Source organism: Conger conger, chromosome 16 (assembly GCF_963514075.1).
Source record: "Conger conger chromosome 16, fConCon1.1, whole genome shotgun sequence".
NCBI lineage: Eukaryota > Metazoa > Chordata > Actinopteri > Anguilliformes > Congridae > Conger > Conger conger.
In genome coordinates this window covers 19,429,473-19,445,144 of record NC_083775.1, presented here as the reverse complement: position 1 = coordinate 19,445,144, position 15,672 = coordinate 19,429,473, and the positions used below count along the sequence as shown (strand labels likewise).

General features: G+C 45.7%; 1 protein-coding gene across 3 annotated transcripts in view; it reads right to left on the bottom strand.

Annotated features, from left to right (window-relative positions):
- The window catches only part of adgrl1a (adhesion G protein-coupled receptor L1a), a 110,978-nt gene that overhangs the window by 45,746 nt on the left and 49,560 nt on the right, over positions 1-15,672 (bottom strand). For all 3 annotated transcript variants that reach the window (XM_061223101.1, XM_061223102.1, XM_061223103.1), the window contains exons 3-4: positions 1,578-1,791; positions 119-228 (exon numbers count right to left, since the gene is read on the bottom strand). In XM_061223101.1, the coding sequence (XP_061079085.1) occupies positions 119-228; positions 1,578-1,791 (324 nt within the window). The remainder of the gene's footprint in view (positions 1-118; positions 229-1,577; positions 1,792-15,672) is intronic.

Below are 15,672 nucleotides of genomic sequence, written 5' to 3'. Positions count from 1 at the left end.
TGTGCGCGCGTGTGGATGCCAGTTGGTTGCTGAGGGGTGGGGGTTAGGTGGGGAAGGGGGGTGGGGTGAAGAGGAGAGGGAGGGGCATAAGGGGTGGGGGTGGAGTCTCAGTACTCACTGTAGGGGACACACTCATACTGGATCTCCAGATACTTGTAGGTCCCAGGGCAAGGGTCGGGGAACACGTCAGACCCTGCGACCACAACACACTGCGTGCGATTGTTACACCTGAGAGAGAGAGAGAGAGAGAGAGGGGGAGGGAGAGAGAGGGAGAGAGGGAGAGAGATAGAGAGGGAGAGAGATAGAGAGAGAGGGAGAGAGATAGAGAGAGAGAGAGAGAGAGAGAGAGAGAGAGAGAGAGAGAGAGAGAGAGAGAGATGTCAGTCACACGGCATGCAATTATTACACCTGAGAGAGGGCATCAGACTACAGTTAAAATGATAAGGACAGAGAAACAACGAGAGTGAACACAGCTTGGCCACGGAGACAGACAGATATTGGCAGACCTGGCTGCCCAGACAGGACAGGTCAAGTGTCCCTGTCATCAGAGTGGTGGAGAATGAGCTACACTTGCTGACAGAACATGGAGAATTCAAAGCCCTGTGACCTTAGGGAGGCTGCCATTGCCACTCATCACAACTCAAGCCAATCATTTTTCCAATATATTTCTCATTTCTTATTTGTACATTCCAGCATAACACTTGCAGTTAAAATGAAAGGAAATGAGACAGACAGAGAGGGATTTTGACTTTTGATGCCCCTTGATTAAAACATCACAGGCAATTCATTACAATACAATAAAAAAAGCATAAAATAAAGAGTGAGAGAGAGGTAGTTTGAGGGCAGTGGGGAGACACTACTCTCTCCTGACTTGTCTGCTGCCTTCTCTCCAACACTCTCTCCATCACTCTCTCTCTTCCTTCTCCACTGTTCACTACTCCACTCTCTCCATCCCTCCCTCCTGTGATGGATGGTTGGAAGGGGGAAGTTATTGATCTACTGCTAGAAGATGTGGACAATGAGGACAGCCTCCAGAAATTACACGCATACTCTCCCTTTCTCTCATGCACACACATGCACGCACGCGCGCGCCCACACACACACACACACACACACACATAGGGCCTAACATGGTCTAATAATGTTGGCCTACTGTGCATTCACTTCTGGCCAATAACACAAAAATGCATATCCTGATATGCATACTTTTTATGAAAAATCTAAATAATTATTGTTAATTATTATCACACAAATACCGGCACCAAAACACTCTCTTGCACACTCTTGCCCACAAATGCACGCGCACTGACACATTGGTGAACACACACACACACAGGCACCAAACCTGGGTCAAATACACACTGCAATTGCTTTGGATTCAAATACTAATTCTACAATTCACTGAGCTTGTCTGGTGTATTGGAACCTATGAAATACACTCCGAGCGCAAAACCCCAGCGTCCGGTCTTCACGGATGGCTCAATCGCACCAGACAAGATCAATGGAGCACAGAAAAGTATTGGAATGCGAAGCGATGCGGCGTTTGAGCCAGGCGCGACGCCCGCACGCCAGCGTACCTCTGGGACATGATCTTGAAGGCGTCGGGCAGGTAGCACTGCACGTTCTCCATCTGGAAGGGGTCGGCGTCACAGATCTTGTCGTCGGTGCGACCGTAGTTGGCCGTCTCGATCATGATGACGTCACTGCCGGGACAGCGCAGCTCGATGGGGTAGCCCTCGCAAGCCAGCTCCCGCCTCATGAGACCAAACGGCATCGCAGACCGACTCAGAGCTGAGAGAGGGAGGGAGAGAGAGGGAACGGTTCGGTAAATACGGAAAAAAGAAACCCAGCAAAATGATTTCACCCCACAAAAACGATATCAAGCTGAGAGAAAAGCATGCAGATCAGACTGTGGGTAATTTAATTGAACTACAAAATTTTACTGAACTAGAAAATGTATCAGAACTACAAAACTTAACTGAACTACAAAAACAGACAAATCAAAATGACTGATCTCCCTTGTTTCGCAGTAAAGCGCCTGTCTGCCACAAAAAGCAATATGCAAATAAAATAGATATTTTATCCCCCGCACACACAGATAAATATGAACACCCACCCACAAACATATACACTATAAGCAAACACATCTATAACAATAACTACCCACACATACATACTCGCATACATACTCAAACACACACCTGCAACAACAGAGGACGAAAACGTGCAAACACCTAAATACTGAAAAACACAGGAAATAAGTCAGCCTCAACAAGTATATCGGTCTTATTTAGACTCAAAATATTTCTATCACTTCTATCACTTATATGCTTTTATTGCCAAGGAGGTGAGACAGTTTTACTCACTAACTCACTTGTCAAGCAAACAGTAACTTAAAAGAAGAAAATATTTTCTACTTGAGAGAGTCTAGTCTACAAGCCTAAAACACTTGTTAAGACAGACCTTTCTGCAGTGCATGCATACCCTTGGCCATCTCAGCTTAGTGTATAACGTCCCCTAAATGAAACAGAGACAGACCTGCCTTTCCCTAAACCTGCGTGAAAATGTAACAAAAGAAGGCATGCATCAATCCCTGCACTGCGGTGGTCTGCCCCAAATTTGTCATTTGGAACAGCTCTTGTTCCTCCAGGGAAAGGAAAGGGGAAAGAGTGAGCATGTCTCCCTGTTCTACACAGACCCAACCACACAAAAATAGCTAAACTGAAATATTATAGAACAAATGGAGGTACAGAGTAAATGACAGACTTCACTACTTTCAGTTGTAAATATTACTTTATTTGGTGCCACAAAGTACAGCTTATTTATGAATACTTAAGTGCCGGCAATATGTTTAAATTTGCGGTGGCAATATAATTTTGACATTTCAGAGAGAGAGAGAGAAGCAGAGAGGGAGGGAGAGGGAGGGCGGGAGGGAGAGGGTGAGAGAGGAAGAGACAGGGAAGGAGATTGAGAAAGGCGGAGAGAGCGGGGAGAAAAAGAGAGAGGGGTTAAAGCATTGACATTAACGCTCTACTTCCAGTTCCGTGAGCAGCGCTGCACTCAAGTTCAACTTTGCGCCAGTCAGACCTCTGACACACAAAGAGCACGGGAAAAAAAACAACAGATAAAGCCCCAGTGTCTCGTATCCATCAGGAGTGTGCAGGACACCTAAGGCGAATGTCTCACAGGAGGGGAGAGAGAGGGAGAGGGAGAGAGAAAGGGAGGGAGAGAGAGAGAGAGAGTGCCAGATCGGCGGATACATAAAAGCGGGGAATGTTTAAAAGGGCCACAGGTAGCAGCTGACATTTGCTCGCCCACACGTCTCCATTAGGGCTGTGAGTGAGGGGGGGGGGGGGGGGGCAGCGCTGGGAGATGGGGGGTCAGGAGGGGGGTGGGCTGGATTGCTACGCCTGGCTGAGAGGCCCGGAGAGAGCCGGAGAGAGCCGGTGAGTGCCGCGCTTTATGCACACAAGAGCTTTCGGAAGGCCGCCGCGCGCAGCCCGCGCGGGGAAAACGACATGGCTCTCGGCGGCGCTGAAAGGCAGGCTGGGAGAGCCAGCGGAGCTGTCCGCAGTCCTGACAGACAGAGCGCCGGAGCTCTCCGCGGTCCTGAGGAACGCTGCCCGAACGCTCGGGGAGCTGACGGCCGCGGCTGCGTGCGCTTCTGAAGGAGCGGTTGGGGAAGCGGGGCGGGATGATGGCGTCGCGGTCCGTCGTCCCCAGAAGCAGCGCGGACAGTGGTGCCGTTTAAAGCCCTCGTTGCCCTCGGGGGTGATATTGATGCCAAACGCTCGCAGCTCCCTGACTGAGCACATTTACATCTACATGAATCACCGCACGGTGACCTGTTTACAATAATACCAGTGACCCATTCACGTGGTGGAATCCCACTGCGTTACTGATGCCATAAAGACTTAGCTCCCTTTCACAGGGAGGCCACTCTGCACTCAGACCTATAACCTCTGTTAAAGGAGCTAATGCACGGCTGAAGGGCGGGGGGACACTGAGATAAAGGACTTTACTGTGACACAGTGCCACAGGAAACAGAGCTGTGCAGTGCAGTGACACAGGAAACAGAGCTGTGCAGTGCAGTGACACAGGAAACAGAGCTGTGCAGTGCAGTGACACAGGAAACAGAGCTGTGCAGTGCAGTCACACAGGAAACAGAGCTGTGCAGTGCAGTCACACAGGAAACAGAGCTGTGCAGTGCAGTGACACAGGAAACAGAGCTCTGCAGTGCAGTGACACAGGAAACAGAGCTGTGCAGTGCAGTCACACAGGAAACAGAACTGTGCAGTGCTGAAACACTGTGACACAGCTGTGATTGGATGGATAAGTGCAGTGTCAGAGTGCTGTGATTAGATAGATAAGTACAGTGTCAGTGTGCCGATCAGTGCTGTGATTGGATAGATAAGTGCAATGTCAGTGTGCAGATCTGTGCAGTGACTGGATAGATAAGTGCAGTGTCAGTGTGCAGATCTGTGCTGTGATTGCATAGATAAGTGCAGTGTCAGTGTGCAGATCTGTGCTGTGATTGGATAGATAAGTGCAGTGTCAGTGTGCAGATCTGTGCTGTGATTGGATAGATAAGTGCAGTGTCAGTGTGCAGATCTGTGCTGTGATTGGATAGATAAGTGCAGTGTCAGTGTGCTGCCCTGTAGAGCCTCTCTGCTCCCCCGCAGTGAGAACTCACAGCCCCATACAGCAGCCCGCTAATTAAACCATTAAACACTGAAAACAAGAGAACACAACACAGAGGAGAACAGAGCCTGACAGCAGGAGGGAGAGGCTGCAGCCAGCAGAGACTAAACCATCCCTGATGTTATCCATACAGTCAGCCCACACTCTACACTACACACACTCCCTCTGTTATCCATACAGTCAGCCTGTACTCTACACTACACACACTCCCTATGTTATCCATACAGTCAGCCCGCACTCTACACTACACACACTCCCTATGTTATCCATACAGTCAGCCTGTACTCTACACTACACACACTCCCTATGTTATCCATACAGTCAGCCTGCACTCTACACTACACACACTTCCTATGTTATCCATACAGTCAGCCCGTACTCTACACTACACACACTCCCTATGTTATCCATACAGTCAGCCCGCACTCTACACTACACACACTCCCTATGTTATCCATACAGTCAGCCTGTACTCTACACTACACACACTCCCTATGTTATCCATACAGTCAGCTTGTGCTCTACACTGTGTGTACCAAAAGCACATACTCACAGTGTGTACTTCACAATCTAAATCTACACTCCATACTCACAGTCTGTACTTCACAAACCCAAGCTATATGCCATACTTTTAGTACATGCTCAACCTATAAACCATGCACTCAAAACTACACATACAAACTTCACATACTCACTCTGTACACCACATACTAAATCTATATCTCACACAGTCACCAAATACACTCCAAATTAAATATATACATTCACCGAGCACTTTAATAGGTATTTATTTAACTAATTTTTTTGACTTATACTGCTGTAACCTATCCACTTAGAGTTATGATAGGTTGTGTGATCAGAGATGCTCTTCTGCATACCTCTGTTGTAATGTGTGGTTATTTGCATTACTGTCACCTTCCTGTCAGCTTTGACCAGTCTGGCCATTCTCCTCTGACCTCTCTCATTAACAAGGCATTTTTTTGTTTTTTGCACCATTTTTTGCTAACTCTAGTGACAAGTGTGTGTGCAAATCCCAGGCGATCAGCAGTTTCTGAGATACTCAAATCACCCTGTCTGCTACCAACAATCATTCCACGGTCAAATTTTTTTCGCCATTCTGATTGTTGATGTGAACATTAACTGAAGCTCCTGACCCGTATCTACATGATTGTATGCATTGCACTGCTGATTAGATAATTGCATGAATATTTAGGTGTAATGAAGAAAAAATGATGCCAATGCAGAGCTTGTTGAGTATATACATTACAGTCAATGTACACACCAAATACTCAATATTTAAACTATACTTTGTCAACCACATATCATATCTATACCCCACACATCACTCTCTACACCACAGATATCTATACTAGACACATGTACTCTCATAGCTGGTAATCAGTGACCCCACTCTATATTCCACACGCTCACTTTTCTCCACATTCTAAATTAGTAAGTATTGAAATAAAAAATTAAAATTATGTAGATTTCAATGCACATAAGAAATGCTTGCACACAGATGTACAAATACATGGATGTTCTCTCGCTCTCACTCACACACACACACACACACACACACACACACTCAGCACACACACACACACTCACACACACACACTACACACAAACACACATAGATACACACACACACACACCACACAAACACACACACACACACACACACACACTCATACACACTATACACAAACACACATAGATAAACACACACACACACACAAACACACACACACTACACGCACACACACACACACACACACACACTACACGCACACACACACTACACACACTACACACACTACACACACTACACGCACTACACGCACGCATGCACACACACACACACGGGGTGAAAGGTCCCAGGGGGCATTGGGTGTCCAGCAGGTCTGACTGCTGCTGCTATAATGGGTCACTAATTAAGAGCCACGGGAGAAGACTGATTGGATTTGACTCATTTTCCAAAAGCAGTAATTAAAGCCTGAGGGTGGACTGAGGAGCAGGAAGAACTACCTAGGGATGGAGTGAGTGAGTGAGAGAGAGAGGAAAAAAGAGAGAGAGAGACAGAGAGAGAGAGAGAGAGAGAGAGAGAGAGAGCTGGAAAATGCACAACTATCTCCAAAGCTCACCCAACATGCTGAATTCCGCACACAAAAATGCATCAGTTTGAGAGGAGGACCTCACTCAAAGCATACGGCGCATAAGAATGGCCGATGGAAAATGAAAACAGTCAGCAACCCCCGCACTACGGTGGCATCACCGTTCCCCACTGACGAGTGTTTTCAGTGAGCAGGATGGAGAGTGAGGAGGACGTTAGAAGAGGAGGTCCAGGCAGCCGTTATACAGGAGGGAGCGGTTATACAGACACATACAGTATCTACAGCTAGAGCTCACGACCACAAAACCAGAGGCTGCCTGTGGCTGCAGTTTCTACGGAAGTGGCCCGTGTTGTCCTGGGTGTGTAGTCAGCCTTTCCAGGGGAGTGGCCAGCGCTCTCCCGCGGGCGTGGTTTCGGCTTGCCTGGGGGAGCAGCCTATATTTGCTTTGGGGAGCAGCCTGTTTTTACAGTCTGCCCAGGAGAGCGGTTTTCCGTTCCGTGGGAGCGTCCTTGGCTTCCTGGCCAATTGGGGCTGCTCTAGTGCTGCGGCTGTTCACAGCGGGGGAGTTTTGACTTCACCTGAGAAACACGTCTCAGTGCAGCCACTGTGGCAGTTACACACACGGCTGCCATCTGAAGGCTCGGAAGGCAGACGTCCGGAGACAAGGCACAAAACTGGGGCAGCCGTCACTCTCAAACAAGATACTCAACTGATGTGACAGGTCAGGAGGTCCACCAGTCTCCAGCGCGAAAAGGAAATCTTAAGCAACCCACATTTCTTTTATAGAAATTTGGTCGTAGATGTATATTTTTTTGGTTTTCTGCATTAGTGTGTCGGAAAAAAATAGCAAATTTGTGATTTGCAAACTTTCATTTTCCAAAGAGAAAGCTGTGTATTTCATTAAATAAAGAAACATATGGGCCACTTTTCAGATACAAACTTAATCAAGGCAGTCTGGAATTACCTGGAGAGCCAGATGCTAGCGAGACAGCAGAATAACTGCGGCAAGTTCTGTAATATATTTGGAACAACCTACCATTTTCTTAAAAAACTGATGCAGTTTTAAAGGTGAACAAATATTTATTTGATACGGTTGCTAATTGTTCACTGTTTATAACTGCTTTTTATAGTACTTTTATTTTAATTTCAAAATTGTTCATCTCATTACTTTTTAAAACAGCGTCACTTTACGGATTTGATTTTATATGTGCCGAAGACTTTGCACATAACTGTATGTCTGGCTGCACAAACCTTCCTTCCCACGTGCAACAGTTAGTTCATTGATTTATCACTGGAATCCTGCATTTACACTTGATTAGTTAATTGCAGATGCGTGAATCCAAGAGCAATTAGCAGCTAATTTAAGCACAAGCTCGTAGTCTGAAAGGGAAGCTGATTCCTTCTCAATGAGAGGTGGACTGAGTTTCACACTGCGATCCTGCTGTGCCACACATTTGCCTCCCTGCTGTAAGACACAACTATGCCAGTGTGAACAGCTTGAAAATTGAGCTGGTCAACTTGGTCTTCAGCTCGTCTAGCCAGCTCGTCAAGCAGCATGGCTAAGCTGCTGACAGGCTGGTCTATCTAGGTATGAGCTGGTCAACCAACTGGTACCTGTTTGAGCTGGCCAAACCAGGTGAAGTTGGAAGCTGGTCTGAACTGATCAACCAGCTACCAGCTGCTTCAAAAACTAGCTTAAGCTGTTTTTTTGTTTTGTTCAGCAGGGCTTCAGCTCAATGTTAGCATTAGCGTAGTATAATGGTTAGGGAACAAGGCTCGCAGGGCTGAGGTTGTGGGTGAGATTCCCTTCTGGGGCATTGGCGCGGTACCTGTTAGCGAGGCGCTAAACCTCAATTGCTTCAGCAAACATCTGGCTGCATAAATGAATTGTACACAGAACAATATAAGCTGTGGAATTCCCTCTGGATAAGAGCGTCTGCTAAATTGAAAAACCTTTGCGTACCTACGAGAAAGATACACCTACACATAAACCAACAGCAAACTGCACATAATCACATACAGCGTACCCATACGTGCAGCTCGTCTGCAATAAACCCATAGCTACATCACACCTATATAAAAAAATGCAGCTAAACCTCAACCAAAAGCTCAGCAACAAATACTTCTACAGCATACCTACCCTTCGGTTCATACTGTATACTTCATGTTATTGTAAATCTATGTCTACAGCCCACCTACACTCACTGTGTCTCAACCAGTAAATCTCTACGTATAACCCAGCAATATTTAGTCCTATAGTAAATCTCTACGTACAACCCACCAATATTTAGCCCTATAGTAAATCTCTACGTACAACCCACCAATATTTAGTCATATAGTAAATCTCTACATACAACCCACCAATATTTAGTCCTATAGTAAATCTCTACGTACAACCCACCAATATTTAGTCCTATAGTAAATCTCTACGTACAGCCCACATATGCCTAGCTACATCCACAGTAAATCTATACTGCATCGAATTTTACAGCTCATCTATGCCAATATTGTTTATGTCAGTTTATGCTCAGCCGTGGTTATGTCAGGTCCACATGTGGAACATGAGGCATCTACCTCAATATGGCTCCCTTATTACAGTATTTTATTATTATGATTATGATACACAGGTTCCAATACGGAGTACACATTTTCAGAACTCTTAAAACAGGTAGCACCACAACAGTCTAAACTGTGGATTTCACGCAAAATCTTCCAAAATTCATGAATTAGATTCTCACTTAGACACAACCACCAGCAAAACTCTGTGTATCTACAACACATTTTGCATATGTTAACATACTGTTTTCAAAACTGTTAAACGTTGCACAATTGTTAGATAGAAATTTGACATTTCGAACATAATACCATATTGAAATATATTGAACATCGATAGAGTCTAGGAAACGTGAAGTCACGATGAGTGTGTAAAGGAACTGAGATATCAATATGTCCAGGTAAGATGTCTATACATCAACAACAGTTGATGTTCCTGGTCAGAGGGGAGCCAACATACTGTAAAAATGTGTGCAGCAATATCCTCCTATGGACTGTGGTTACACATACCAGTAATTGGTCCACATTATGGAGCACCTCATTTAATTTCTGGATTATCCCTATTGAAGGCTTGTCCCAGGAAAAGGGCACGTGAAGCAAAATGTGCAAACATTCATAATCATATGATTTCACTTTTCCTCCCAACTTACAACATTCCTTAACCCCATATCGGAATTATTTTCCTCGTGGAGGTGGAAGCTACATATATGACTACACTATCAGTTCAGTCCACATGATCAGATGTCCCTCCTGAATGCAATGAATGCTGCATGCAAGGGCATATCTGTGGGAGATTGCCAGGGATGGATCAGGAATTCAAAGATGTTTTTTTCCCCATGTGTATAGCAAGAGAGGATCCATCCATCCATCCATCCATTATCTGAACCCGCTTATCCTGAACAGGGTCGCAGGGGGGCTGGAGCCTATCCCAGCATACATTGGGCGAAAGGCAGGAATACACCCTGGACAGGTCGCCAGTCCATCGCAGGGCACACACACCATTCACTCACACACTCATACCTACGGGCAATTTAGACTCTCCAATCAGCCTAACCTGCATGTCTTTGGACTGTGGGAGGAAACCGGAGTACCCGGAGGAAACCCACATAGACACGGGGAGAACATGCAAACTCCGCACAGAGAGGCCCCAGCCGACGGGGATTCGAACCCAGGACCTCCTTGCTGTGAGGCGGCAGTGCTACCCACTGCACCAGCAAGAGAGGATATAATGGATAATATAGATGAGAACTTGTGACCCAATCCAGATGACCAGGTAGACTAGCATTGACGTACATATTCTATATATACAGTAAATGTGTGTTTATTTTCCTAATACAGTATTGGAATTGCAGTTTCATTTTGTGTATGTGTTTAGAGTAATACCATATGCTAAAAATATGGCATAAATACAGCATATTGAGGAACATTGCTGTATTCTTGTTTAATTCCTTTAAAATATAACAAATTATACTGCATACAAAGTATTGTTCTTATTTATGTAAAAAAAGATGCTTCAAAGAAAAATGATGCATCGAAATGCCACCTCTTGTTAGAGTTTTTAACTCATTCTGTCATGAGTGACAAAGTGATCTTGTTGGGTGACACCTTGAGCCAGTGTTATGGTAGAATTAATTGGTAGTCTTAGTGAAAGATTAACTGTTGTGCCAAGCAACGTGTTGGTAAAGAGAACTGTGTTAAGAGTTTTGAAAAAGTGGACATGGATATAACCAATTGTAAAGAATAGTTTAGAATACTCAAAGCTAAAGGAACCATGATCATAAATCTTGTCATTTCCAAGAGGTGTGTGTTCCATCAGCTGTGTGACACGGTAAACATGGGCCAAAACATCGATCAGCCCTGAAAACTGCAACGTGTTCGACAGTGCCGTCTGTGATCCGGGCCTGGTTTACAGCATGGTGTGGGCGGTCCATTGATATGCAAATATGTTCCAGACATCAGACATCGATGAATGTTCATGACTGGGGCTGCAAGGACGCACCCTGCACTTCTCTGTGGCCGACGCAGCTAGTTATCATGGTGGAAATCGGTGCCAGTAGTATTTCTATGGTGAGGCCATATACACACACTGAGCACTTTATTAGGAATACCTGTGCACCTACTTATTCATGCGATTATCTAATCAGCCAATCGTGTATTAGCAGGGCAATGCATAAAATCATGCAGAAAGGGGTCAGAAGCCTCAGTTAATGTTGACATTAAACATCAGAATGGGGAAAAATTGTGATCGCAGTGATTTTCGACCATGGCATGATTGTTGGTGCCAAATGGGCTGATTTAAGTATTCCTGTAACTGCTGATCTCCTGGTATTTAACACACAACAGTCTGCAGAGATTACTCAGAATGTTGTAAAAAAAACAAAAAACATCCAGTGTGCTGCAGTTCTGCGGACGGAAACACTTTGTTGGTGAGAGGTCAGAGGAGAAGGGCCAGACTGGTCAAAGCAGACAGGAAGGTGACAGTAACGCAAATAACCACACATTACAACAGTGGTTTGCAGAAGAGCATCTCTGAACACACAACGCGTCAAACCTCTAAGTGGATAGACTACAGCAGCAGAAGATTTAATGAGTCTAAAAAATAAGTCCAAAAAAGACCTAATAAAGTGCTCACTGAGTGCATGAGCCGAATGAGTCTGATGAACCATAAGAAGATTCCTTGCCGTGTTTGGCACATGCTTGCAAATGGTAGGTTTGCCTGGCAAAGTTTGTGGAGCTGCAAGTGTTGTTACATTACAGTACACTGCCAGCCAAATGAAGAGACACATCTAGCTAACATCTAGCTAGGCAGCTAACCTTACCCCTTTTGAGCCTCATTTTCAATTTTTTTTTTATGTCAATCACCAAATTCTATGTTTGGATATACCACTTTTCTACTGATACTACAAAAGTCAGGTTGCCTAAAGCAGCCTGATGCTCGGCTGAACAAAATACCAAAAAAGTTTGGAAAGGATCATAACCAGGAACTCATGTGGAGATGTTGTTAACATTTCTTTTGGGGTAATGCCATTGCTGTCAGCACCCCAAAGATGTGTATCATTACAAATTCATGCTTTTTGGTTAAGCTTAGCTTTACACTTGCCAAGTGTAATGATTTTGTGCAAATAGATGTACAGATTTAAGCACATTTTTTACATTTCTTCGGAGGAATCGATAAGTTGTATGCTTTGCCAATGTCTACACAAACCCGTGCCAACACAGCCTAGCTTACTCGACAGTGAGAAAACAAAGAGAAAGAGCCAGAAAGGAAGAAAAATGAAAGATGATGAATGAATGAATGAGTGTGTGAGAGAGAGAGAGAGAGAGAGAGAGAGAGAGAGAGAGAGAGAGGGAGGGAGAGAGGGATAGAGAGTGAGAGAGGGGGGCACTGGCAGCTGATTACTCTGCTGATTAGCTCACAGTGCTCACAGACAGACAGCATTTACAGACCGAGCTCACAGCCACAACTCACAGACAGGCAGCATTTACAGGCACAACTCACAAACAGAAAGCAATTAGAGACACAGCCCACAGACACTGCATTTACAGACACATCGCAAAGACACAGCATTCACTGACACAGCCCACAGACACAGCTTTTACAGACACAGCACACAGTCAGCATTTACAGACACAGCTCACAGACAGAGAGCAGTTACAGACACAGCACACACAGATATCATTTACAGACACAGCCCACAGACAAACACCGTCAGATGCATGTTTTCCTTTCCATTTGTCCTCCATGACCATCTCCAACTTTTTATTCCTCTCATCTTCTCTCACTCCCCTCTCTCTCTCCTTACACTTCTCACCCACTCCTCACATCTTCCTCTCTCCCCTTCTCCCTTCTTCTGCCCACATCCTCTCGATCCTCCTCCCTCTAGCCTTCTCCATCCTCCTGCTCCTGATCTCCCCCTCATCTCTCTCATCCTTCTCTCTTCCTCTTTCTCCCGTCTCTTCTGTGACGGACAGAGAGCTTCAATGAACTTCTGCTGCTCATCACATCAGCATCAAAACAGGTGAGACATTAAATCAAAGAGCACACACACACACACACACACGCACACACACAAACACACACACACTCTCTCTCCCTCTCACACACTCACACACACATACACATACTGTCCCTCTCACACACTCACACACACACATACTCTCTCTCCCTCTCACACACACACACACTTTCTTGCCCTCTCTCTCTCTCACACACACACACACACACACTTCCAAGCAGCACACACAAATACACATACGTATATATGCGCACTCCCTCCCTCTCACACACACACACACACACACACACTTCCAAGCAGCACACACAAATACACATACGTACATGCGCACTCCCTCTCACACACACACACACACACACACACACACACACACACACACACACACACACACACACACACACACACACACACACACACACACACACACACACACACACACACACACACACACACACACACACACTTCAAAGCCCAGTTTGAAAGAACACCCCAGCACCCCCTTCTTTGGACGGCCATTCAAAGCGCATCCATTAACCTCCCGCCTCATACAGCCCCATACAGCTCCATACAGCTTCCTCTCTGATCTGCTGCTCTCTGCTAGGGGGCTTTGAAGTGAGCACAGCGCCTCACAAACACACAGAGAACAGAGAGAGGGAGAGAGGGAGGGGGGAGAGGGAGGGAGGGGAGAGGAGAGAGAGAGGGAGAGAGAGAGGGAGGGAGAGAGGGAGGGAGGGGAGAGGAGAGAGAGGGAGAGGGAGGGGGGAGAGGGAGGGAGGGGAGAGGACAGAGAGAGGGAGAGAGGGAGAGGGAGGGAGGGGAGAGGAGGGAAAGAGGAGGGGGGAGGAGGGAGGGGGTAGAGAGGGAGACGGAGGATCGAGGGGGAAAGGTGGGAGAGAAGGAGGTAGAGAAAAACAAAGATATAGAAATAGAAAGAGAGATGGTGCAGAGGCAGGAAAAGGAGAGGGGGAGGAGAGATGGAGAGAGAGAAAGAATGAGAGCGATAAACAGAAAGAGATAGATAGTGAGGGTGCAGTGGTAGAGAGGGAAACGGGTAAAGGAAGAGAAAGCCAGTTTCATGAAATGGGGGATAGAGAGGGAGAGGGGGCAGAGGAGGAGAGACGGGATGAGCAGGAGCATCAGTCCAAACCAGGAGAGCTAGAACACAGTCAGAGAAACAAACACTGCCACAGTGACAGCGCCAGTTCTGTAAGAACTCTGATGGGGTGTTAGCGCCACACTGTTAGCGCTACAGTGTTACTGCTGCAGTGTTAGCGCTACAGTGTTAGTGCTACAGTATTACTGCTGCAGTGTTAGCTCTACAGTGTTAGTGCCACAGTGTTAGTGCTACAGTGTTAGCTCTAGTGTTACTGCTGCAGTGTTAGTGCTACAGTGTTAGTGCCACAGTGTTAGCGCTACAGTGTTAGTGCTACAGTATTACTGCTGCAGTGTTAGCTCTACAGTGTTAGTGCCACAGTGTTAGTGCTACAGTGTTAGCTCTAGTGTTACTGCTGCAGTGTTAGTGCTACAGTGTTAGCTCTACAGTGTTAGTGCCACAGTGTTAGCGCTACAGTGTGAGTGCCACAGTGTTAGCGCTACAGTGTTACTGCTACAGTGTTCGTGCCAGTGTTAGTGCCACAGTGTTAGCGCTACAGTGTTCATGCCAGTGTTACTGCTGCAGTGTTAGTGCTATAGATTTACTGCTACAGAGTTAGCCCTACACTCCTGTAATGCATGTCTGATCAATGCAAGCAGGAATTGCATGACTCCACAACTGCTTAACCAATAAATTGCTTCTCATACGCAGAGGGGGTAGGTATGTAGTAACGCTGTATAATGAGCGTTACCACATTGGCCATAATTTTAACTCTAGAAATATTGATAAGGAAGTTTTTATCATCTGTGTTCAGTGAATTAATATGTTTTGTGTGACATTTAGAATGAATGACAGGCTGAAAGGTGTGATTGGCTCATTAAGCGCATGTGCTGCAGACGGGCGGGGCGATATCCTGGCCTAGCCAATCAGAGCCCATTGCCACTGCAGTCTATTCAATCACACCTGTGAGGAACAAATCAATGAGCTGCTGATTGAGCTGGAGCAGGAAACACAATGCCTGATTTTATATCAGACTGGAAGGAGCCTGCAGCTGCTGATGGAGACTCAAAGGATATTGTTCAAATACTTCAAATCTATGCTACAAAAAAAGGCAACTAATAAGGTTCCAAATCCTAATGTAAGGTCAAAAAATGAAAATGTTTAATGTTTCATAATAATACATTATTTTCATTGT